At 31.9% G+C, this 25,500-nt stretch overlaps 3 protein-coding genes across 8 annotated transcripts; 2 read left to right on the top strand and 1 right to left on the bottom strand.

Moving 5' to 3' along the window:
- The first annotated feature begins 3,136 nt into the window (after positions 1–3,136).
- On the top strand, positions 3,137–10,852 carry LOC103498711 (agamous-like MADS-box protein AGL11). 4 transcript variants are annotated; one of them, XM_008461436.3, is made up of 9 exons: positions 3,137–3,246; positions 3,544–3,784; positions 8,598–8,679; positions 8,943–9,004; positions 9,367–9,466; positions 9,964–10,005; positions 10,100–10,141; positions 10,241–10,407; positions 10,574–10,852. In XM_008461436.3, exons 2-9 carry the CDS (start codon positions 3,603–3,605, stop codon positions 10,575–10,577), a joined length of 681 nt encoding a protein of 226 aa, XP_008459658.1. In that variant the 5' UTR covers positions 3,137–3,246; positions 3,544–3,602; the 3' UTR covers positions 10,578–10,852. The 4 variants fall into 4 exon arrangements, with proteins under 4 accessions (XP_008459658.1, XP_008459656.1, XP_016902404.1 ...); XM_008461434.3 differs by having other exon boundaries at positions 3,138–3,246; positions 9,355–9,466; XM_017046915.2 differs by having other exon boundaries at positions 3,163–3,246; positions 3,548–3,784; positions 9,355–9,466.
- Positions 10,853–11,801: 949 nt separating this feature from the next.
- LOC103498712 (regulator of nonsense transcripts UPF3) lies at positions 11,802–18,550 on the top strand. Of its 3 annotated transcripts, none has more exons than XM_008461438.3 (13): positions 11,802–12,089; positions 12,495–12,601; positions 12,906–13,001; positions 13,078–13,176; positions 13,388–13,467; positions 13,837–13,932; positions 14,786–14,909; positions 15,661–15,719; positions 15,924–16,398; positions 16,591–16,683; positions 16,788–16,900; positions 16,985–17,037; positions 17,871–18,550. In XM_008461438.3, the coding sequence occupies exons 1-12, from the start codon at positions 11,950–11,952 to the stop codon at positions 17,021–17,023; spliced, it is 1,521 nt and encodes a 506-aa protein (XP_008459660.1). In that variant the 5' UTR covers positions 11,802–11,949; the 3' UTR covers positions 17,024–17,037; positions 17,871–18,550. The 3 variants fall into 3 exon arrangements, with proteins under 3 accessions (XP_008459660.1, XP_050946045.1, XP_008459659.1); XM_051090088.1 differs by having other exon boundaries at positions 11,812–12,089; positions 15,930–16,398; XM_008461437.3 differs by having other exon boundaries at positions 11,812–12,089; positions 15,903–16,398.
- Positions 18,551–19,073: 523 nt separating this feature from the next.
- LOC103498713 (putative methylesterase 12, chloroplastic) lies at positions 19,074–23,526 on the bottom strand. Its single transcript, XM_008461439.3, has 6 exons — positions 22,696–23,526; positions 22,072–22,131; positions 20,777–21,016; positions 20,342–20,485; positions 19,980–20,114; positions 19,074–19,501 (listed from the first exon to the last, which is right to left on the bottom strand). The coding sequence occupies exons 1-6, from the start codon at positions 22,939–22,941 to the stop codon at positions 19,229–19,231; spliced, it is 1,098 nt and encodes a 365-aa protein (XP_008459661.1). The 5' UTR covers positions 22,942–23,526; the 3' UTR covers positions 19,074–19,228.
- Positions 23,527–25,500: the final 1,974 nt, after the last annotated feature.

The raw sequence follows: 25,500 nt of genomic DNA, 5'->3' as shown, positions 1-25,500 counted from the left end.
ACCAAGTCGAGAGAGAGAGAGAGAGCAATTAGAAGGAATGCTAGAGTATTACTCATTAGATGTGTTAGAATCCAAAACCCAACATGTGTTAGTCATTTCAGCATACTATTTCATCACCCAACATAGGATAATTGCTTTAAGCTTAAACATGCTTAACTTTGAAGTTCATCAATCGAGTATTGAAACGAAGGTACACTCCTAGTAGCTTTCAATTTTTTGAAGTATTTTCTTACGACCATATTTTCATATTTTTGTGTAATTCATTTTATTTGGATTTTGGTATTGATTCATTCATTTATCCATCGTAAACTCATCAAACATTACATTAATATGGGTCTTTGATTTAAGAGGATAAGGATTGATTTGAATCTCTAGTAACATGCATACATCATTTGAAAGAAAGGGTGAATATGAAATTGAAATTGGAAGGGGTTTTTGAATTAGTGTTGGTGTTTTCTTTTCTTTCTTTTTTTTTTTTTTTTTTTTTTTTTGAAAAGAGAGAGAGAGAGAGAGAGAGAAAGAAAAAAGAAATAATAAATTAAGAGTAAAGCATTGATTGTATTATGGACCACAAAAGAGAGAAAGAAAGAAAGAAAGAAAGAAAGAAAAAAAGAAAAAGGGGAATCCAAAAAAAAGGGTTAAGAATAGGGAAAGAAAGGGAGCATTTTAGGTGAGGAATCAAAAAACCCCCCACCAAACCCTAATTTAGATAAAAGTATTGAATTTGAAGATTTTGAGTTTGTTAGCAAAAACAGGTAACCAAAATTAACCAAAGTGGTCCTGATCTCAATTCGAAATATATATATATATATATATATATATATATATATATATATATCCATCCATACTTATCTATCTCTCACCCTCCTACCTCATTCTACACATTTTCACACCCCCACCTCTCTTGATCTCTCTTAATACATTTTCTAATTACCTCAATTCAATATTTTCATTTCATTAGGATATATGACACTTCTGATCTCACCTGCATCCACTTTTGTTCATTTATATATATATATATATATATATATACACATTACTAGAAATAGAGTACTCAGCTAATCTATATACAAAATTACATTTAAATAGAGGCATAATATATGGACAAGAATTTTGCGAGACTTACTACTACTCTTTCATCTTTCTATTTCTTCTTACCAATAATAATATTCCCATCCCATCCTCTCATTCATCATAGACGACCTACTACTTTACCTACGACACATTTATACACCATGCATATCTCTATCTCTATCTCTATCTCTATCTCTATCTCTATCTCTCTCTACACACACACACATATATGCCCTCTCTCTCTCTCTCCCTCTTTCTTCTATTATTATTTAAATTAATCAACTACATATTTCTTTAATTAAAATTTCTTATACTTTTTTCAAGATTATAAGTTAACAATTGCATTGAAACCTTAATCAACAACAACTCCACTTTTAACTCTAAGCTACCTACTTCAGGAATGTAATATGTAAATAACTTTAATTGTAATTTTTTTTTAAATATATATATATATATATATATGTAAATTATATATGTTCAAAAAGTAGTGTGTTGTTGAATAATGTGATCCAAACAAAAAGTATTGTTTGAATAGAATTAATTAATCGAATTCTTTTTTATCTACGTTGACTTAGCAACGGACCCAAAAACCTCAATTATAGAAACCCAAAAAAAGAAAAAAAAAAAAAAAAGAAATCTATATCTTTCGGTAGTTTGTCTCAAATCTATATATAAAAATATTCATGTCTTCAGCTTATGTCTTTGTTACACTTTCAAGGTTTACATAAAAGACGAGAATGATATATATATATATATATATATTATTATTATTACAAACAAATATTGTTGGTAATTTAGTTATTTATCATTGGACTATAACTAATGTTGGAAAGCAAAAAGAAAATAATTGTTGGTTCAAACCAAAATCATTATCATACTAGAAAAGAAATTTCATATATTAAGATTGATGAAGATGATGATTCATGATAAAGTATGTTATTATGTGTACATAGGGTAAGGTTGATCATGTTAGAATAAACTACTAATTGTAAATCATAAATTTTCAACAAAATTAACATCCTCTATCCTATATATGTTATTTCTATAACCATGAAAATGGAAGAAACATATAAAAATAGTTATAGAATTATCTTTCTTGATTGGGCGACATGGCAGAAACTTGATTTGCCCCAAACAAACTCAACATTTATATAACCCTACTTTCTACTAGAATCTAATTAAACTTATACAATTATACATATATATAAAAGAAAAAACCCTACAAATTAAAAATGATAGATAAAGGGCTCTTCATGTAAAAACAAAAAAAATTTAGACAGTAATTAATATGACCAACATAATCAAAGGAGAGAGTGGGGAATGAAAATAAAAACAGTAGACGTAATAGATTATAGATACCTCAACTATGTGTCACCAACACCTAGATGATATCTTTGTTGAGTTTTAGCCTTAATTTGAACTTATTGATCCCATTATACCTTTTGTATCTTGTTAAAAAGAAAGTTGCATGACAGAAGAACACATTGTACGTAGTAGAATGGATCGATATATATCCTCAAGATTGAGGAGGTCTTCGTCTGTCTCAAAAGATATGTCTCTAAGATATATGTAGGGATATTGAGAATTAATTAAGAGTTGTGATTTGAGAAGCTAGGGTGGGGTTTCGAAATAGAATTGAGTAGGGTTTTGGTTTGGGTGTATGGAGTACTGGTGAGATAAGGAAGGATGGAAAGGAAGAGTGATGTGGGTTAGGTTGATTAGATTTGTAAGCATTAATTAAGTGAATTAAATAAAAAGAAAGAAAGAAGAAGATGATGATGATATATAATTAAGAATAGATTGTGTTGTTGGGTGTAGAGAACTAAGGAGTGAAGAAGAGAGAAAGGGGCAAAAAGGTAAAATAAGAAAGAAAAGAGAAAAGTAAAGGAAAGAATTGCTGGTTATGGTGGGAATTTGCAGATGCAGAGAAGTTTCAATTCAGCTATTAACTCCAATGTCTTATATCATTTTTAGGCAAGACTCCCACTCCCACTTCCTATTTCTATTCTTTTTTATTTTATTTTATTTTTTTATTTTTATTTTATTTTTTATTTTTGTATTTACACAAAGTTGCTTAGTAAAGAAGCTTCATTTTTCTCTCTTTCTTTTTATTGGAAAATTTTTCCCATTCCTCAACTTCTCCTTCTCACCTCAAACCCCAATTTCTCTAAGGTTTGTTTTTTTTTCTTTTCCCTTCATCATCCTTTTTCAAACCCCTACTTCCAAAAATATAATAAAATAAAAAAAATAATAATTTCCTTTATTTCTTCCCCTTCATGCATCTATTTTTCTTTCTTTTTTTTTTTTTTTTCCTTTATCATTTAGATCTGTTCATCCATAAAACTAATTAAATCATTTATCATCATCTTCTACTTTAGGTACGGATGATGCATGATCTGTTATGATCTATTTTATATATTGTTGTAAATGAATTTATTAATTATTAAAATTGATTAATTTTTTTGTTAGGAAGAAGAAGAAGAAGAAGAAGAATTGAGAAGAATTATTGGAGGATCATATAAATAAGAATGGGGAGAGGAAAGATAGAGATAAAGAGAATAGAGAACACAACAAATAGACAAGTGACATTCTGTAAGAGAAGAAATGGACTTTTGAAAAAAGCTTATGAACTCTCTGTTCTTTGTGATGCTGAAGTTGCTCTCATTGTCTTCTCCAGCCGTGGCCGTCTCTATGAATACTCCAATAACAGGTTCTTCCATTCCCTACCTCCATTATTATTATTATTATTCTTTTCCTCCTTCATCTCCATATTTTACTTCACTCCCCAACACCTATATATACCACACCATTAATATATTATTCCAACTTCTAATTAATTAACCTTTTAATTATTTCCTCATCTTCTTCATCCTCTTCATGTTTTTTTTTTCTTTTGGTTTTTAGGGGCATAGATGAAGAAATATTGTGTTAATTAATTATTTAATTACCTCCATAGGTAATAATATAGATGTAGTGTTTGGTTTATATACTTTTTAAATTTGTGTCCATAAAAAGATTTCTAAACTTATTCTCAACTAATTTTCCAAAATGATTATTGTAACTAAACTCTTACACAACTTCTTCTATCGGCCATCTCGAAGTTGGGAAGTTTTATTTCTGAAAAGATTGTGTTCTAAAGCCCTTTTAAACTTTAAAAATATCTAATTAATTAGTTCTAATATATGATTTAATGCATTAAAAAAGATCAAAAATTTATTTATACATATGAAATAAGTATTGAACAACATTTATGACTAATATAGCCTCAGCTTTCAAGAGTTGAGAGTATCTACCCAGTATTTCCACGAATTTTGAAGCAATTTTATTAGACACAAAACATATCATATTGATGCAAAAATGTAATGGTTAACAGGGTTTAGTTAACAAAAATTAATGTTTAAAAAATAAATATACACAAGCCAAAAAGTTTAACAACTTATTAAGAAGTTAAAAAATTTGATAGATTTCCACTTAACATACTATAAGTACTATCAACCCACCCAGTACTGCCAAAAGAAGTGGGTATATATGGATCTTGAGAGTTTTCACATGTGAGTAAGGGTATCTTGGAGAATGTTAATGTCAATAATGACAACACCAATACTTAAAGTTTTTGGACTAAACTTATAGTTATTTCTAATGGTTTATTCCTAGGGAAGTATGAACAAAGTATGAGGAAGAAAAAGATGATAAAAAGTATGAAAAAATTGGCCATATGTATGACTGCCAAAACCCCATTTTTCATTGGTGTTGGATTTGGAATGGATATATTCATCAAAAGTGTGGTTTCCTTGTATAGTTTAGATTTATGAGGCATGAGCTGTGTTTAACAAAATTCTGCCCTAAATATGTCATCTTTTTTCAACAATGAACCAACTGTTCATTTTACATTAAAAAGGAAATAAAACAAAACACTTCTTCCCTTTTCATACTCAATGTTCCCTTCATTTCTAGGGTTTCAAACCTTACAACTTCGACCAACCTTCAAAATATAAGATTATATAATTAACAACTTTTATAATTTTTTTAAACAATTAGGGGTCATTTGTTGAAATTTTTTAGTATATTTGAGTGCACCTTCCCAATCACACATCATTTGTCTCTTGTTAAAAAAAAAAAAAAAAAAGGCCATTGGGTTTAAAAAACAAATTGGTCTTTTGTTCTATTTTTCTTCTAATTTAAATCTGAAATAGTTTGATTTATTATCTGTAATCTTACCTTTTAAAAAAGAAATTAAATAAATATTTTGTGGGAGAGTGAACTTACATTTTACCCCAAATATAATTTTGAGAAATTGTTTTAAATAAATAAAAAACTATATTAAAAATATTTATAAATATAACAAAATTTCTATCGTCTATCAATGATGTCACTTAGAAACATCTATTAGACTATATCATCTATCGGTGTTGTTTTTTTGTATGTTATAAATATTTTGTTTCATCTTGCACAAACGATTCTTTAAATTTTCAACAGATATTCTTATAATCATCATGAATCCTGTAAAAAAATATTTTTCTCCAAGGATTTTACACATTTCAAATAATTAAGCTAAGAAATATTAATCACCATGTTTTGTAAAATATATATTGTAAATGTCCCCCATATTCAATTCCTAAGCTTAGTCTCTCTCCCCTCATTGTTTTGATCTTTTTTTTTTTACTTTTAGATTTTTTTTCTTCTTTTTTTGCTCTTATTAAGTATCATCTGCACTTCTGAATTTGTTTTTGTTGATTTCCAAGAATATTTCCTATTTGTTTGGCTTCTGTGTTCCTTTTTATGTGTGTGTGTGTTTAATACTCTTTTAAGGAATCAGATTATTGTTTGTCAAAGCTTTGCCCCATCAATTTTTTTCAATAACTATGGTTTAATTATTTTGTTTTCCAAAATAAAGTTTCTTATCAGAAATAATGTATTATTGTTTAAGTTGTTGGAAACTTTCCTTTTCTGTTTTGAAAAATATCAATTCATACTAATAACTAAACTTTGAAATTGTACCAATTCAAACCTAAATTACTAATTCATTATATTGATTTAAACCTTTTTCCTAAAAGAATAAATAAATTAAATCTATAAACTGATCTGTAAAAAGAGTATTAGTTACTTATGTGGATCTTGAGAAAACCAAGAGTGTGAAGTCTGACAAAACAGCTTTGAAACAAGCTTTTCCAATGGCAATTAAATTTTATAGGACTATTCAGAACACCTGTCTTTTGCATATCCATTTTTTCACACCCCTTTGTGTTTTTCCCTCTTTGTGTAAATATCCAAACATAATCTCTATATAGAATCTATAGCCCATACATACAACACCATCTCTCCTTACTTTTCCATTTTAAGCTATAATAATTAGTTTGAGTTTGTTCCAATTCCCTATATCTCCCCCTTTTTCTCCTTTGCTATATCTTTCTTTCTTCCATGGGGTTTTCTTTTCAAATTTATAGAAAAACCTTCCAAAACAAAACCCAATGGTACCATTGCCTATTCTCATGTCAACAAAAATTGAAGCTCCTGACATTAGAGAGATTTGTAGGGTTTGCTGGAGAAAAATTAAGTGACCAATACCAGAGACTGTCCATTATACTACCAGTCTTCTCATATGCTTTGAATGTGTCTAGATTTGAACACACCCACATACTATTATAAAAGAGAGAAATAATGTTTCATATAAACATAATATCTTAAGGCGCAATTAACCTTCCAACTTGTCTTGGGTTGAAGTGGCCAAAATGTTCAAGTCTCCTATTATCATAGCCATATTGTTATAAGTTGCAGTGAAATTATCAGAAAACCCTTAGTCATTAGTGTTTACTATCTGTAATCATTCCCTCTCCTAGTTTGTAACCAGCAATAAAATAGTTTACATTATTCTGAATGCAACACATATTATTATTATAACCTAGACTAAAATAGTCGGTTCTTCAAATACATACTATATATTATAACTAAAGTACTAGCAAATATAACACGATACAAAAGAATATGCAAATATAACAAAACATTTAGATTTAACTTTAGACTATATAGCCGATAGTAGTCTATCATCGATACATTTTACTATATTGTTATTATGTGAATATATGAGACACATTTTTTTTAACAAGATACTAATGGAAGAGGGTTCAAGGAGTGCACCACGATATCTCAACAAGGTTGAGACATCCTTAACATCATGACATCAAAATTTTTTTATTAATCAACAAAAACAATAATATATAAAAGAGACCTAGCTAGAGGAGAGCTCGAAGAGTTGATAATACAACAAGGAATAGGGCTAGAGAAAAGTCATTTTGCATCGCCTTGAATTTAGTAGGAGGACATGAAATAATAAAACTGATATCACATCTAAACGAGAAAGAATACAAAAGCATATGGTTAAAAAAGATTTAGAATTGAAAGCTAATTATACCTATGTACTAACAAGAGCTACAGGTTCAATCATAGAAACTTTATAATTAAGCATATTTAGCTAAACAATTATATGTTGTTTTTTAGCTTAGAATAATTTTAAGATTATTCTAAGCTAAAAAACAACATATAATTGTTTATATGAAAATAATCTTCACTGTTGAAAGCATAGAAAGTAATTAAAAACGATGAAGAGACTTTTATTAGAGCGTTTCTAAAAAAAAATTGAGTTATGTTTTTATTGTTTTATTTAGGGAATATGTGAGGGCAGAGAAAATTGAAGTTATAAATTTGAAATGGATACTATAAATTATAAATTATAAGTAGGTTGTCTCAAGATGGCCTTTTATAAATTTCTGAGAGAACACATATTTGGTATTAAAGGATATATATTATAAAGAAATTAGAGTGCAGTCTGTTCTCTGAAATTTCATCATTTTCATGACAAATCTCAGTTCATTGAAGGATCTGTGTCGGAACATACACATTTACATATATTAGGCAATAATTGGAAGTGAGTTTGCATCTGCCTTCCCCATAAATATATTTTCTTTTACCTTTTCTAAATGCTTTTTCTTCACACACATATATTTGCTTTATCATGATTAAAACATTTTATTATTAACTTAAAAAAAAAGTGTCGTCTATTAAAAAAAAAAAAAAAAACTTTAGGAAAAGAAAGAATGTATACATATGAAAAACCAAAATAAAAATCTAGGTTATGTTTTTTTTTTCTTTGACAGAATCGTTTTAGGACTGTTTTCTTATGGGAAAAAAAAATCTATGTCATCATTTTGGGTATTTTTACAATATTTTTCATACTAATAATGTTATGCAAGGTAAGTGTTTGCTTTGAAAAAAAAGTCAATTTATTTGTTAAGATTAAAAGTGTAAGACTTTCCTAAATGGTGGACTAAAATAAAATAATATTCAAAGTTAAGGTTGCTTCTTACATTAATTAGTACATGTAGATCATCCATTATAGTAATATTTGGTTGAATCGGTAATTATTCTAAGATAAAATATCTTGCTGATTAAAAAAAAGTGAATGAATGTTGATAATTAAGAATGCTAATAATGAAATTGGTTGATATAATTATATGTAAATATTGCAGCATCAAAACAACTATTGAGAGGTACAAGAAGGCTTGTTCTGATAGCTCAGCCACTAGCTCTGTCACTGAATTAAACACTCAAGTCAGCTTCTCTCTCTCTCCCTCTCCATAATTAACTATTTTTAAATCTCGAGAGTAATTTTAGGCATTCAAAAGTGAGTATTGTAACACATACATGATGTACAATAAATTCATAAGTTAGTTAATTGGTTTCATAGTCCTAAAAGTTTTCTCTAGCTATGACAGATTTTCTTTCCCACAAATTTCTTAATATTCATGAAGCCTAACATGTTATTATGATATATATATATATATATATATATGATATATGGGGGAAAATTGAAGTATTATCAGCAAGAATCGGCTAAACTGCGTCAACAGATACAAATGCTTCAGAATTCCAACAGGTTATTATTATGAGTGATTTTTCTTTAATACACCATTCCATATATAAATTATATAATACAATATTGGGCTAAATATATAATTTTATCTTTAAATATTTGGGTTTCTTTTTTTGTTTTGTTTTGTTTTTTTTTTTTCAATTTCGTCCCTAATTTTTGTTTGTGTGTGTGTGTGTGTTAAGTATATATATAGAGGTATTAAAGAAAAAGATTGGGGACGAAATTAGAAAGAAAAAAAAAATAAAGAAAAGAGAGAAATTGAAAATATTGAAAAAGAAAAAGATTATATATTTAGCCAAAAAAGAAAGAAATATGAAAGGTGGTGTTGAATAAGCTACTCTCATGTGTTGAAGCAATCTTGTTAGGCACTTGATGGGGGACTCCTTGAGTGCTCTTACTGTCAAAGAACTCAAGCAGCTTGAAAATAGGCTTGAAAGAGGCATCACTAGAATCAGATCAAAGAAGGTTCTATATATATATATATATTTTTTCTTGCTCAAACTTTTTTTTTTTTTTTAATTTACATGATGTCACTAATTCAATTCTGAATCTAAATCAGTATTGGAAAGTTATTACTTTTTTTTTTTTTTTACTACTTTATGTATTAGGATATTTCTTCTCCATTTGAAAGATGGAACAATATGCATCATTCTAGTTCAATGCATATATTTAGTATTTGGGTTTGAGATATTTTGAGGGTAGTTTGGTTTGTTAAAACGTTTGGATGTTACATCTCTATTTAAATTTTGTGGTGATATTAGATCGTATATATTTATCTTGTTTTCTTTTTCAATATGGGCGGTAAGAACAAATATTTATGTTAGTTATATTGAACTAGATATGCTATATTTTTTTATTTGTCATTAATTATTGTTGCACTAATACTTGAAATCTTCCCCTTTTATATGAAGTTTTAAAAGTAAGTAATATATATTTTTTTTTCTTCTTAATTTGTTGAACAGCATGAAATGTTGCTAGCAGAAATTGAGTACCTTCAGAAAAGGGTAATTGATCTAGATTGAAACCACCACACACACACATTTACCTTTCTAATTTAGTTCCTGATCATCTTTTGCGATAATGCTGTTCTTGTATTAGGAGATTGAGCTGGAGAATGAAAATGTGTGTATTAGAACCAAGGTATGTATACATCATACATTATCATTCCTTCTTGTGTGTGTGTGTGTATATATCTATCGGAGTTTGAAATGGACAATATATATATATATATATATATAGATAGCGGAAGTAGAGAGGGTTCAACAAGCAAACATGGCCGTATCTGGACAAGAACTGAATGCAATTCAAGCATTGGCTAATTCTCGCAATTTCTTCTCTCCCAATATCATGGAACCTGCTGGACCTGTTTCTTTCTCTCATCAAGACAAGAAGATGCTTCATCTTGGGTACCTATTCTTTCCTTTTTCAAATTCTATGTTTCTTAAAATATAATCTGTGTTGACATTAATTGAGATTCAATATTGGATCGATAAAATCAAAAAGTCAATACTGATCTTATGTTTGAATTGGCAATGAGTATTTTTTTTTTTCTTCTTTCTTGTGATATCACAGGTGATGAAATGATCTGCAGCTGTTTTGGAGACCAAAATGATGGGGACAATTGTTTGTTTTAATTAATATTCAGAAAATCATTGAGATTACAAAAAGAATTAAAATAAAATATGCCCATCATTTTCTAAGTACAAAATTTAATTAATTTTCCTCAATGATCAGTGATGATCAGAGCGTGATGTGATTTAATTTGCAGTTGTGTGTTTCAAATTCTATATATATTATTATATACACTACGACATACATATGATATATATGCTACAATGACTCTAATGCTAATGATGTATGTAATTCTATGGATGATTTTTGTGCCTACATGGACCAATACGAATTTGAAACTTTGCAACTTTTAAGTTTATCTACTTTTTCTCTTAAATATATGGCTTTATCTAAGTTTCAACTCTTTTTTCTTTCTTTTTTTTTTTCTTTTTTTCCCTTTTCATTAAGTCATTTTTACTCAGAGTTTGGTGGAATGATATTGAATATATAGCTCTCTCTTATTAAATTATATTGCTGTTCAAATAAGTTATATATTACTATACACATTATTTTGTAGGTATAATATGCTTTATAATATCAAGGCATAATGCAAAATTCAGTAGGGCTTTACAGAATGTCAATGAATTTAATTACATATAGCTAGAAATGGTTGCATACATGAACCAAAACTTAAGCGTATTTAACTTGGAATAATTCTATGTTTAATGATCACCTCCTACACAATCATATTGAAGGGGACGTAGGGGATTGTCAAGGTCTTCCATCGATAGATCTGATTTCTAAATTCTAGGCCGATGTTTGAGAATAATTTAGAAGCTCAAATAGGTAGAAGGAATTAAATGAAACATCCAACCCAATATTTGGCGTGTGATTCATATTTGCTATGGTATGATGGGTTTAGAGTATAAACAAAAGTAAATTAAACATATATAAGAGTTTAGAAAACGTGTCTCTGTTAGATCTGTTTTTATGGTTCTCTTTTTATAATTTAGAGGTGGCCTGCGTAGTGCAGTGATTTTTTCAAATTATTAAATTTTTTCTTTTTGATAAAATATATACTCTAAATTATCCTATTATTGTAGATTTGTAGTTAAAGAAGAAGAAGAAGAAAAAAAAAAAGAGTCTGGGCCTTTAGTTGGGGCGAAGGTGGTGTAATAGTGGGCCTGATAAAAGAGTGAAAGAAGCCCAAAAGAGTTTGGCGAGCTTTCGGTCGTTTCATCTTCTCCGAACTCTCGTCGTTAGCGTTAGTAACCCCAATTCCCAAAAAACATTTTGTTGTTCTTGACTCGGTTGAGAATTTAGAAACCAAAAGCCGAAAGGGAAATTCTCCAATTCTTTTGTTGGTGTTCGCAGTGCGAGTGCGGGGGGTTTTTCAGATGAAGGACCCGTTGGAGAGGACCAAAGTAGTGATTAGGCACTTGCCCCCTTCTCTTTCTCACTCAGATCTCTTCCACCATATTCATGATCGATTCGCCGGTCGCTTCAATTGGTCTTACTATCGTCCCGGAAAGACCAGGTTTCCCCCTTTTTCTCTATTCACCATAAAACTACTCTTCCCAACTGGGTTTTCACTTTTATGTTGTTATCATGTCCTCCTTCTATTTTCAGAAATCTGGATGTTCTTTAACGCTTTTCGCCAACTGGGTATTTCTCGTATTGTGCGTTTGCGTGCTTTATCCTCTTTCTTCCCCCTTATGTGGGTTCATTGGGGGTTGGTGTCATTAGAATGATTGCTGTAGGACGCCCCTTCAATTTCATGCCCAATTGTTGTTTATGATTGTCATCTCCGGATACTAAATAAAAAAAATCGTGTTCTATACTTTGTGTATTTTTTTCTTTTCTCTTGGTTTCTATGGACTGCAGCTCACAATACTGAAGATTTTTTACTCATTCAGAGGTTTCTTCTGAAATAATTTTGCAGTCAGAAGGACCAGAGGTACGCTCGAGCCTACATAGACTTTACCAGACCTGAAGATGTTTTTGAGTTTGCCGAGTTCTTTGATGGCCATGTTTTCGTTAATGAGAAGGGTAAAGCCGAAAACTTTTTCCCTTTTTCCTGTATTGAACTTATCAGTGGCTTCTCGTTTCTTATGGCCTTCGTGGGTGGTTCACTGAAGCTCAACCCGTTTCTAAGAAGTGGGAAATAACAATATTATGAATGACACCAATGCTTAATATAGATTGCTCCCTTTTATGTTTTCTGATGTTCATTTTCCAATTGACTACACATCACCTTCGATATTGTGACAATGTTTAATTGTTCGAATCATGTTTAGTTCAACATGCTTGGAGTTTTGATTGAAGTTAACTTATTCTAGTCAAATGATTACAGGTGCTCAGTATAAGGCTGTAGTTGAATATGCCCCTTCACAGCGTGTTCCAAGATCATCTACCAAGAAGGATGGTCGTGAGGGGACAATATACAAAGGTAATGATCAGTTAGTGAGAAGATGGAATAAGCGATTGTTCTCGTTGTGTAAATTTTCTTTTCTCGATGAAAGCAGATCCAGATTATTTGGAGTTTCTCAAACTTATTGCAAAGCCTGCCGAGCATCTTCCCAGTGCTGAAATACAATTGGAAAGGAAAGAAGCCGAGCAATCTGGTTTGTTATTATGTTCACTTACTGGATTATTGACATTACTTGCATTCGTAAAGTCATTGCAAGATTGCCAAATATGTATATGATGTAAAATAGAGTGCCAAAAAGTTGCTGAATAGTCATTTCGTAACTTTGCTATGAACTGCCAGAGGGATACTATTAACTCTAAATTTGGATAATTCTAGAAGTTTTATGTATCCACTTTTGTTTGCAGGTGCTGCTAAAGAAACACCAATTGTTACCCCTCTCATGGAGTTTGTTCGCCAGAAACGAGCTGTTGAAAGTGGAACACAGGTGAGATTGCTGTATTCTTGATAGAATGGACCTATGTGTGTGCTATATTTTAGAAACATTTGTTCACTAAAATGAAGGTTGGAACCAGTTAATTTTACTTTATCTTTTCTACTTCACAAGATATTGGTTGTCCATATAGAGATCAATATTAATACATTCATTGAGGCGACATTCCTTTGTTTGAATTTATCTGATGCTTGTGTAATGACTTCAGTTTCTTTTCCTTTCATATGAGTTAATTTCATGCATTCAATGAATCCAAAGGCTCTTAGGACGGATACCTATGTGGTCTTGAAGATTTTTATTCCTCTTCTAACTTATAATGTATCAATTTCTCATTATCTCATGCTAAGTGTTTTGATTCAATAGGGATCTTCAGTACCTCGGAAGGTCAAAAGGGGTGGGGCAGCTTCATCTAGAAAGCCTGAGTCGAATTCCATGAAGCGAGGAATGGAGAAAAAGAAGGCATGTGCTACTTTCAATGTTTTCTTCCTAACGTTATAAGATCCCAAGTGTTAATTTGTTACTCGCTAGTGTCTTCACTATTTCCGCCCTATTGTTTTTGGGCAAATAAGCTTTATTGGCTTGTCTTAGATCTAAGAGGTAAGTGTTTTTAACTAACAAATGCCTTAAAGGAGAATTACGGAAGTTCTTAGTTACATATGCCTAAAGAGAGGCATTAAACCAGCAATGGTCTCAATCTCCTCCCAAGGCCTCTCAAAACCCTTCCTCTCTAGTCAAATATTCCATTAAAATAATCTAGTGAAATATTTTACAACATTGATCACATAAGACCACAATCTCTATTACAAACCAAACTAACTCCAACAGCCTCAACAAAAGTTGGAAATCAAGGTAGCAAACTGCCATCTCTAAAGGATGCAATGTAATCTAAATCCTCAAATGCTCCCCTGCTATGAATGCATTGGTGCAGCCTGAACACAAAGGAAGATTGTCTCTGTATATAATCTTTTTTTCTTTATAGGAAGCATCTCTGATATAATCTATAACGTTAACTCCCTAATGTAAGTCCTTGCTTCTATTTATGCCACTCTAAAAACTTGACATTCTTGGAAGTTTCTTCCTTTACGGTGAGGTGGAGTTGAAAGTAATGATATTGATGTGTTGACTGTGCAGAAACCAACCTAAACTGTATCAAACGAGACCACCTCAAGATCATGAATCATGAATGTTGGAATTGATGCTTTAGTTTTTTGGCCCCTAGATGTCATACTTGCTTATTCTTTTTCATGAACAACTTGTGTCTTCTATAATATTTTGTCTGAAGGTTTTAGTTTAATTTCTGTTATACATGCAGTATATTTTAAAGGACAGTGTGAAGAACACAAACCGCAGAGACAAGTCAAATTTCATTTTGGTGCCCAGGCGAGATGATCAGTCCGCTAATTCAAGTGGAATTGGAATTTCGGATGTTGGTGCAGGTATATCTATTTATATGTCTTTGTGTTCGGCGAGGTCATTTAAATTGTCATGTTTTGTTCCCAGTTATTGATCCAAAAAATTTTATTAGTAGACTGTTGAGAATGAGTCTGATTTAAACTCTCTTAGCAATTCAGTGTTACTAGTCATTGAGGAGCAGAGGAATGTCCTATTTGATTTAATCTGTGAACACTTATGCCCTACTCTGCTGCCAACTTGCTATTTTAAATAATTTTTTTTCCGATGCATGCTTGTTATGATGAGACTTGTTTTGTTATTTTTCTTTCTGGCGGAGTTCTCAGAACTATTTTTCGTTTCTCCTATTACAAATTACCAGAGCCCTGTAGTAATGCTCTTGAGAAACTCACTTTTCTCCTTATTAATAATTATGGCATTGTTTCTTCCCCGGATTTTTCCATATTGTGATGTGCAGGTTTTAGAATTATAATATTTGGACCTACATTTAACATAGGCATTATTAGCTTACCTTAAACACTTGGAAGTGATATATTTGAGAGATGGGAGGGGGCGCCTTTGCTTTGTCTTATCAAATTATGTTTATCAGGAAAAGGAAAAAATAAACAAGGTCATCCAGTAGATAGTGCGCGTTGTCTGAAATTTTGAATTATGTTCTTTTGCTGCATTGGACTTGCTACAAACTTATTTCTTTTAATTTATCAATATGTTCTACATGTTTATAATGAACTTGCAGTCTAGAATTTGAAGGCTCTATTTCATATGTATCTGTAACAGCTGACTTTGGAAAGAAAAAAATTCTGCTTCTCAAGGGGAAAGAGCGAGATATATCTCATGTATGTTTCTTTTGTTCTCTTGACTAATTATGTGATTACGACTTTTGTTTCTCTCTTCAGAACTATTAACTTCCATGAATGATTTCCAATCTCACTGAAGGCTTATTTTGGGAGGGCGCAAATTCCATTCTTTTTCCTTGAATTTTAACACACATCCATTTGATGGATAATGATACTTTCCAGGTTTCTGATGACATGTTACAGTTGCAGAGTGCTACATCTTCTGGGAATTCTCCTGCAAGTGCATCAAAACATAATCATAGGCGTGAGGCTGGTGGAAGCGTGATCAGAAGCATCCTTTTAAATAATGAAGCACGTCATGGACAGAGTTCATCAGTAGCTCAGTCTCATCAAAAAATTCAGATCCTGAACTCAGACAATGGGAAGCGGCCACCTCGTCCCACTAATGCTCGATCTGGGTCTAATGATATCTCCAGTAATGAACCAAATCCATCTGGTTCAGAAGGGGATGGAAAAAGGGCTCCAGACAATAAGTTTAGTAAAAAGGAACTTCATGGCCTGGGTAGTGCTAGTGAGAAGCAAGAGAAACGAATAAGAAACAAAGATAGACCTGATCGTGGAGTTTGGGCACCACGCAGTCGTTCAGATGCCTCAGTCTCACAACTTGAGGAATCCTCTGTTTCACAATCTAGTCATTTGCTTTCTGACTCAGTTGAAGGTACTCAGACTATTATACTCCTTTGGAGAATGGAGATAAAGAGACTACTTGCTTATAATATACAATCATATTATTGAAGTATCAGATCTTAATCATTGTGTCAAATCATCCTGCTTGATGAGCTGTGTATTTATATCAGTACTTAATGTTTCACATATGAAATTATAATACTATATTTTTTTGAGTTTACAGCATACCGCGGGGAAATGAAAGAAGATATTCATGGAAGCAGGACTGCGGATGTTACAACCATTGTGAGTGGGCGTAACAGTTCTGTGGAAAATGGTTGTACTTTCTCACGAACTTTTCTTATGTTATCCAACTATTTTAGGAAAATTTCCAAGTACTTTCTACTTTAGGTAATCTAAAACAAGTTGTGCTCTCTTCAGGTTCTGTTAGACATGTTGGACGTCGTGGGGCTGGCCATGTTATGAAGGATGATGGGTCTTTGAACCCAAATGAAGGGAAGCCGTCCAAAAGAGGTGTTGCTGGTGGTCATGAGGTTCGCTTCTGCATCCAAGCTAGTGTCTGTCTTGTATTACACGATCACTTCTTTTTAAAAATTTATTTTCTTTGATGCATGCAGAAACAAGTATGGGTTCAGAAGTCATCTTCAGGTTCTTAGCATAATTAAATCATGTGAGTTCTTTTTCAAATTAGCAATGTTTTTATCTCCTTTAAGTGTATCTTTTATGAGGTTTTTCTCTCTAGGGATATCTGACTGAATGACTAAGAAGGTCAAAATTGACTAAAGATTCTGGTTTGAAGTACATATAGCACATGTTAAAATTGATTGTGCTAACATTTGTCAGATATTTAATTTGGCATGCAACTCATGATAGTTTCATGCCTCTTAGCACTTCTAATATTCTTAGCACTCGGTAACTTTCCATGTAAATTAGCTTGTTTATGGTAATGTCTTCGTGTATGTTTTAATTGGTATGAACTTTGTTGTTTTATTATTATTTTTACGAGAAATAGGAAACAAAGTATGTGGTAGATGTGAATTTGTGATGAAATTTTTATGTAAGTGGGAAACGTCAAGTTAGTGAAAATGACAGAAAGGTCTAACAATTAACAAAAAGTTGGCTTTATACTGTAATTTCTTAAAGGATATGAATGTGCATGTACATTAAAACATAACATGGACGGACAAATTTATCAGAAGGGGGAAGCTTGTATGTCTTGCTATGAAAGATATAACTTATTGCTACTATATTATTATTCTTCTGCTGAAAGATTTACTGCTCTATGCTATGACATTTAATGTAATTCCTCGCATCCCCATCCTCACTGCTGCCATGCATTCTTCTTGAATTCAGCATATGCCTGCTGTACGGTCATACTTTCACCGATCATTGGCTAGATGTTGTTATTTGTTGTCTTTAGGTCTTCTTGTTTATTATATCGGTAAGGACATGTATTGCTTTCCATTGGACCATGACCGTAATGATGTCTATGTTATCCGACAGATAGTGGCATCCAGACAGGACTATGGTTCCTCAAACTTCCAGGGGGATTATCTCCATTCTGAGGACTTAATGCACATCCTCAGAAGGCATCATGTAAAATGGAGATATGCCCTGGAAGCAGTTGGTAACAGTAATAGGTTTCATGAACTGGATTGCAAGACTTGCAATTGTTTCGTCGTATACAGGTGGTTACAAAACACAAGGTTCTCTGGTTGAAGACCGAATGTGCGTTCTATGGATTTTTGGTTTTACGAAATCGAAGTTTCTTTGGTTGAAGACCAAATATGGTTGTGGATTTTGGTTTGGTATGATCTGATTTTTTTGCCCAACATACCAAGTGTGAATGCTTCACCTGGAGGAACGTGCTGGTACATATACATACGTGGCTCGAAAGACAGGAGATCAAAGCCAAGAGGGAGATTCCAACTTTTCCCTTTGCTTGATGTTTTGGTCACGAGCCAAGTTTTTTTTTTTCCCTTGGAAGCTGAATGTAGGAAGTACCTAGTAGTGCTCTACTTACCATAATTTCACTGGGGGTGGTTGGTACACAATTGTACTTTGATTCTATGCGTGGGGCAGTGAATCAGAAACATCAAAGTTATACTGTTTCATGTCGTATATGGAAAATGTGATTGGATTATGATGTGTTGCTATCGACTAATATATATCAGTTTTATTTATTTTCCCTTGTGCTATAATTTCATATTATGGTTGTACTATTTGGTCTGATGACCTCTATTCATTTGATTTCACAGGTTTTTCCTTAATATGTTGCATCACAGACTTGATTCTATCAAGAGATACGTAGTTTTTTTTATTAAGATTCATGAGCCAAATATCCTTTTATTGCTCTAGAATGGATAAGATCAGTTGCATTTACTTGTCTATTGTCATATTTTGAGGTCTAAAAACATGTAATATCGAAGGTCAACTTGGTAAAAATAAATACAATACCATACCAGGATGTGCGTTATAGAGTTGAATTATCATTTCAGTGAAACTTTTTTGGTCTCTAAAACCATTGAGATATTTCCTGTAGATTGTCGTATGCCTTTTTGATAGGAACAAGTTCATTGCGTTTCTAATATTCACAAACCAAACTCATGATTTTGTTATTTCTGGTGACCATATTTTTACTTCTCATTTTATTTCAACTTTATATTTCAATAGAAAAGACTGGTTTTTTTCTTATACCACTGAAAATTCTAACACCAGGAGATGAGTTATCTGGATCCAAGTTTTTCGTTTTGTTTTTGTTTTTTGGGTTCTGCTATAAATAAATAACTTAAAAATGAAATGAAGGAAAAAATATTCTTCTTTTTGTTCTTTCTATGAGACAGATGGAGAGTGAGCCTAGATTATGGTATTTGAGCAATTTCCAGGAGAATCTTGTGTAGTGATTGTGGCTTAGAGAAAAAGGGGCAATGATCACTGCCTTTTATCTTGAAAACTCTTTCAGGTGGATTTACCCTCACCAACTTTTCTTGAACATCAGGTGAGAGTGCGTGATCATCGAGCGTTTGGACGAAAAATCGGCGCCCGGTTCCATAGTTTTCAGGGGATAGTGAGAGTTTCTCCATGACTGGACCCAATGGGAAGGGTCTCATTGAAACCATTGCCAAGGCAACATCCTGCATCGCCACCAACCATTTTAGTTTTCAGCTCACTTACATAACATCACCATGTATATTTACACTCAGAAACTAATCTACAATGGACAAACGTATAAGTATTAACCCCTAGTCAAAATCTAGCACATACAACATGAAATACTACAACTTCTAGAAGAAACTACAAACATATTACGGGAAGAGATTCTAAACCAAACTCAGAGTTCACGAACTCCTAGTTTTGATATTTCACCAAAAATAAATCATTGGTTGATTGGAAAATAACATTGTTCAACGATCCTAGGTAGGCCGCACAAAAAAGGAAAATAAAGCATACAGGCTCTGTTTCACAGTTCATTTTCAACATCGAACACATAATATCTTCCCAAAGTTATAAATGGGATAGTAACCTTTAAAGCCACCCAGTCACAGTTGTTTCAAATAGTTCAGAAAATGACAACAAAAGCAATTTAAAAAGAAAAAAAAGGTCAGAAAATACCTTGGTAGGAGATTGATTGAAATACAACCCTTTGATTTGCTCTTTCTCAAACATGAATCCTGTAGGCGGTTTATCTTTTCCATTCCCATAGATCAAAAACTTCGAATCTTTCATAAAAATCTCTTCAGATCCAAGCTGCAACACAATTATTCGTAAGGGAACATATAAAAACAAATTTATACCACAAAATCCATATATGCCTAAAATGGAAGCTCATATAACAAAATGTTATCCATTGTTACAAGTTGCAGAATGTCCAATATTAAGCCATAGAAACTGCTCATTGGTTTTTAACATCCATATAAATAACAGAAAGTTTCTAAAATGCCAAGACAAGCGACTTTCTATGTCTAACCACATACCTCTTCCATGAATACATCAAAAGGTCTCTGGCCAGTAGCCACCATCGTTGCACAGACGTAAATTGCTTTCGATATTTTATTTGAGAAATGTTCCAATGCATAAGAAAGACAAGCGCCTCCACTACTGTGGCCAACTAGAACAACCTTCAAAATACCAACAATTGTTAACATATGCACAACCAAAAGGCAATGGTCGTTTTAAAAAATGGCTTTGTAAAATTTCAACTGGAAGAAAAGCCCATTTGGAATGACTTTCTAAGTGTTTATAAACACTATTCATTTACACTTATAAACACCTAAAAAGTCAACCACTCGAAGTTGATTGTCTTTAAAACCATCTTAACCTTAAGAATAAGTTAAGAAAAACAACTGTTTGAAAGAAAATCTTTAAACTAAGCTCTCCAACAAACAACCCCTTGTTATTTGTTATCCAACCTTTTCATCATCAGGAAGATCTTGTAGATAATCAGTCAATGGCTTTGAATACTCTGCTAGAGTATTCACCCTGTTTGTATCTGTTAGATCAATACCAGAACCTTTGAGATCAATGGCTATGGGAGATAATCCGACTTCCTCTAGTAGAGAAATAGTTTTGTACCAGCACCAAGCTCCAAATCCTTCACCATGAACTAAAACGAACTTTTTTTCTTTCAGATTTTCCAGAAATTCAGGTGCCTGAAAAAAGATGTGATAACTCCATCAATGCAAACCCCACTCATGGTAAGAAAGATAGCTAAATTTAACATTATACACCTCCAAAATTTAACAGACATGTCTGTCTCATTAAAAAGTGGAACTGAAGAAACAGATCACCATGTTTCCTTTCTACATGAAATAGTGACATGATTAGTGTTAAGGGTACAGAATCTCATAACAAGTAAGCTAGCAACTGTATGTTTCTCTTATTTTTCCTTTTTTTTTTATCAAGAAAAAAATGTTTTTGGTAATGAGTATGGGCACTAACAAATTTGAAGGTTAATTATTACCACTAACCATTATTGATCATTGCAAAATACTTCCAGGGTGCACATTGAGCACGGGATATGCATGAGTTTCAAGATTGTTAAAAATGCTTGTAGATACTAAAAAGTGTATATTTTTTTATTGCATTTAGTTATGCAATCTATAGTACTTGAGAAAAAAAAATTAACTATTTTCTCAAGGTGCATACTGAAAAAGTATTTTACTTAAGAAACCACTTGTTTAATGTCATACGTGTGGTATAACTTTTGAGAATAGTGATTACTTTTTCCATAAGCACTTTTTCGGAAACAACAATGACGTGCTTTTATAAGCACCTTTAAGTTCCTTTACATGCTTTTAGAATTCAAAAAAATACATTTTGACTTTATAACCAAAAATTATAAAAGGTTTGTAGGTAAGCATTTTTTATCGGTTCCAAAAGAGTACCAAATTCACCATAATTCTTTACGGTGCAAAAAATAATAAATATTAACACCCCTAGTGAAGATCTAGCATAAACAGCAATTGGGTAAGACTCTAAGGTACAACTCAGGACAATTGTAAGAGAAAGAAAATCATAGAAGATTTGAAGCAAGAACCTGCCATTCGTACACAAGATTATCTTTTTCCTTAGTGATTGAAGTAGCAAGAAGTAAAATGAAAAAGAAAAATGAAACATGTCATGTAAACAGCATTCAAATTCGGCAAAACCACAACAAAAACAATCAAAGAAAGAAAAAGAAAAAGGTAGACATTCTAAGCCTCACCTGCACATTTGCTTCACCAGAAGCCACATCTGCTCCACATAACTTTGAATCTTTCTTCCCCTGACCCAGAAAGGAAGACAACACGAATCTCTGTAAGTTCTAATGTAATAGATCTTGGTCAAAAAAACAACGAAAAACTTGCTTGACTGAATGGCAGCTCTTCAGAGCAAGCATCAATGTCGTTATTACAATATGTGGCCATGAAACCATAGCTCACGAGGTCCAAAACTCATTAAGATCCTACTGATTACATTGCAATAGTCTTCTACTTTCTAATTCATTGCTTACATCTTATAATTTGCACCACATGGTAGGTTAATGACCTAAAAGTTACTTTCTGACGTCTATAATTAAGCAAGCAAAGATCATTCATTCTCTTCATACTGACAAAAAGAACATAGTAATGATAACCTGAAAAGGTCAACCACAAGGGAAAAAGGAACTATTTAAAACTGAAAAGTAGACTCACAAAGATTATAAAATATGAAAAACTCCTAAAAGGCAATCGACCATAAAATTAAACAGAGCTTAATCACGATGAGCCACTTTTCTTGAAAGATTCAATCATCCCCAAAGTATGTAATCCGAAGTATAAAGAAACAAACAAACAAAATGAAGTCCCACCTGCTTCCCATTAGAAAATGGATCGGAGAGATTGCGTCTTCGAGAGCTTGTCGAGCCAATTCTTTTGGAAGTGGATCCATCAAACCTCTGAGATAATTGAAGCTGTTGAAGAGCCAATGAGAGAGCTTGCTTCTGCAAATACTCTTCCTCACTCTGCAACTTCCTCTGGGACCGACCCATTCTCTTGCTTCGAGATCCAATCTCTTTGACATCCTTCTTTGACTTACAAATTAGGCTATTACCCATTATTCAGAACCTAATTCCAAACGAAACCCACAAAGTTTTTGAACTCAAAGCCAAAAGAAATTAGGAAGAATTTGAAAAAAAAAAAAAAAAGGAAGTCTAAGGAGAGAAATTGGGGGTTTTGTCCACCCCCTTGAGGGGGATTTGATTCAGCATGAGATTTTTTTGGTCAAGAGTTTAGTTAGAGAGAGTGGGTGAAAAAGAAGGAAAAGCAAGAAGAAAAGGGAGAGTTGTTGAATAAGAGAGAGGAAAGAAAACAAAAAAGAAAGAAAAGGGTCGTGTCGAGTTGAGGTTTTGAAAAAATTGAAATTGCAAAGACTTTTTAATGGTGAATCCGTGTGAAATGAAAAGAACAACCCATGTTTACAAATCACCTCAGAATCTTATTAGTATTACTCAATGGAAGAAAAAGGAATAATAATGGCAGACGTGTAACAAACAGCAAGATTTGATTTTGGGAATCATTGATAATTTTGAGAAGAGGTTGTAAATGGGGAAGAAGCTGAAAACAGCAACTTTGCAGTTGAAAACGTGAAGGGGGAGAGGGAGAGTTCAATGGAAGAAGAATTGTTTACTCTTGGTTAAATTAATACAGCGGACTCAGGATAATAAATGTTACTTGTCTACTTTTTAAAGCCATGCAGCTTTTTCATTCAATTTTCCATCGATTTTGGCGGTTGCAGCTCTTCAAACAATCGTGCTGCTATATATTTAAACACCAAATTTCATTCAATCAATAATCATAACTTTTGCAACTCAACTGCCACAGTATCCTTCCCTTCGTTCTCAATGAGAAGGCCAGGTTGTGAGTAAGTTCACGTTAGATAATAGCAGAGGATTTTAAACATACCTTTCATCAAATGACTTTGACTGTTTAAATAAACTAGCAATGCAAAATCTATGTTTGGATTGGATTTATAACTCTCCCTCTTAAATTTTCTAAACCATTTAACCATTACGCAATGGATTGTTACTACTTAAGATTTAAGATTTGTAACCAACGGTTTAGTGCATCATCCATTCAACTTTTCAAAGGCTCATTTTATGGAGTCGGTTGAGAATGTGGACTTTTCTAAGATCCTCCCAAGATCTTTTAATCCCCTTTGGGTTATTTGAATTTTTCTGTGGATTCTTTTAGAGCACCTCAATATCTTTGGTTTTTATCTATAGATCTTGTGAACAAACTATTTGAATCAACCTTCTAAGGTCACGAGTAATTATTGGTTAAGTGTAAATGTTACTGGCCACCTAAGTATGTCATTTCAAGCATTTATCTTTAATTTTAAGTTTTAGACTATTGAATATTGTGTGTGTTTTCACATAAAATAATATCAAGTATCTTGTCGATGCATCAATAAGGCAAAATTAGTATTGTTAAAAAAATAGTAATCATATTTAAAAAAGTTACTATACAGATAAATCTAAAAAAAAAATTCACAAAACTACCATTAGTTTAATATAATTGACACTGCATTTTTTAGAGGACGAATGTTTGATCTCTATTGTTATTTGCTATACTAAAAAAGGTCTAAGAATTATTCCTATACAAACCTTTTTTTATTTATTTTTCTACCAATTACAATTCTATTTCAAACAACTTCAACAAATATTTATAGGTATTAATGTTTCTAATACCATTTTTTTTTTTAAAATTGTGGTTGTTAATGACTTCCAAAATCTGAGTCAACATCAGCTCTTTCATAACCTATCACTATAATAATAATAATAATAATAATAATAATAATAATAATAATAATAATAATAATAATAATAATAATAATAATAATAATAATAATAATAATAATAATAATAATAATAATAATAAATACTTAAAAAAAGGGCATTGGCCTGAAAGAATAATTGTGATTAAAGAAAGATAATGGAAACTATATACCATATGCTATTTTAAAGGTTAAAATACAGTTTGTCATTTAACTTCGATAAAAAAATTTAGTCTGAGTCAATTTAATCCGTAAATCTTGATTTGTACCGTTTTCTCTTTTTTAAGAAAAACATACGATCAAACATTCTATTTTATACTAGGAAAAAAGACACTCCATATATGAAAAGGTGATCTACCATATGGAAAGACTTCATTCTAGACCTTAAACGTTTAAGAGAAGATGCCTACACAATAATTGAGTTTAAAATATTGTTAAGATTTAATAAGATTTTCTATATGTACGTTGATTGATAAATTGATTAGGAATTAATAAAAGTGTTTATAAGCTACAAAGATTAAGTCACTACTTATTGGTAAAGTACTCAAAAAAAAATTAGAATTTGGTTCAAGTTGAGGATTGACCCAAACAGAACCAACCGATTCAATTGGGTTTAGTTTCATTCTACTTCTGATAAAAATGGCCCCAAACCAAACAGGTTAATTGCAACTGCAGTTGTTATGAAGTTTAATGGGCTAAGTAGACAAATTGAGTCCATGTATCGAAATCAACCAAACCATTGAGGTCGAGTTAGTCAACCTCGAGGACCCAAGCTACCAAACGAGGAGACTAATTTTAATTTTGATTTTAACAAAAAAAAAAAAAAAAAAGTTGCTATTAT

This window comes from Cucumis melo, chromosome 9 (assembly GCF_025177605.1).
Source record: "Cucumis melo cultivar AY chromosome 9, USDA_Cmelo_AY_1.0, whole genome shotgun sequence".
Lineage (NCBI taxonomy): Eukaryota > Viridiplantae > Streptophyta > Magnoliopsida > Cucurbitales > Cucurbitaceae > Cucumis > Cucumis melo.
This window is presented reverse-complemented; position numbering and strand designations above follow the sequence as displayed.

Excerpts from the sequence above, each read along its gene's own strand:
- LOC103498713 (XM_008461439.3), bottom strand. The coding sequence starts at position 22,941 with ATGGGTAATAGCCTAATTTGTAAGTCAAAGAAGGATGTCAAAGAGATT. Across the intron at positions 20,486-20,776 it reads ATCTTCCTGATGATGAAAAG|GTTGTTCTAGTTGGCCACAG; the intron begins GTTGGATAACAA and ends GGTATTTTGAAG. Across the intron at positions 20,115-20,341 it reads TTGATGTATTCATGGAAGAG|CTTGGATCTGAAGAGATTTT; the intron begins GTATGTGGTTAG and ends ATTGTGTTGCAG.
- LOC103498711 (XM_008461434.3), top strand. The coding sequence starts at position 3,603 with ATGGGGAGAGGAAAGATAGAGATAAAGAGAATAGAGAACACAACAAAT. Across the intron at positions 9,467-9,963 it reads CTAGAATCAGATCAAAGAAG|CATGAAATGTTGCTAGCAGA; the intron begins GTTCTATATATA and ends TTTGTTGAACAG. Across the intron at positions 10,006-10,099 it reads TTGAGTACCTTCAGAAAAGG|GAGATTGAGCTGGAGAATGA; the intron begins GTAATTGATCTA and ends TTCTTGTATTAG.
- LOC103498712 (XM_008461437.3), top strand. The coding sequence starts at position 11,950 with ATGAAGGACCCGTTGGAGAGGACCAAAGTAGTGATTAGGCACTTGCCC. Across the intron at positions 12,602-12,905 it reads TGTTTTCGTTAATGAGAAGG|GTGCTCAGTATAAGGCTGTA; the intron begins GTAAAGCCGAAA and ends AAATGATTACAG. Across the intron at positions 13,002-13,077 it reads TGAGGGGACAATATACAAAG|ATCCAGATTATTTGGAGTTT; the intron begins GTAATGATCAGT and ends CGATGAAAGCAG.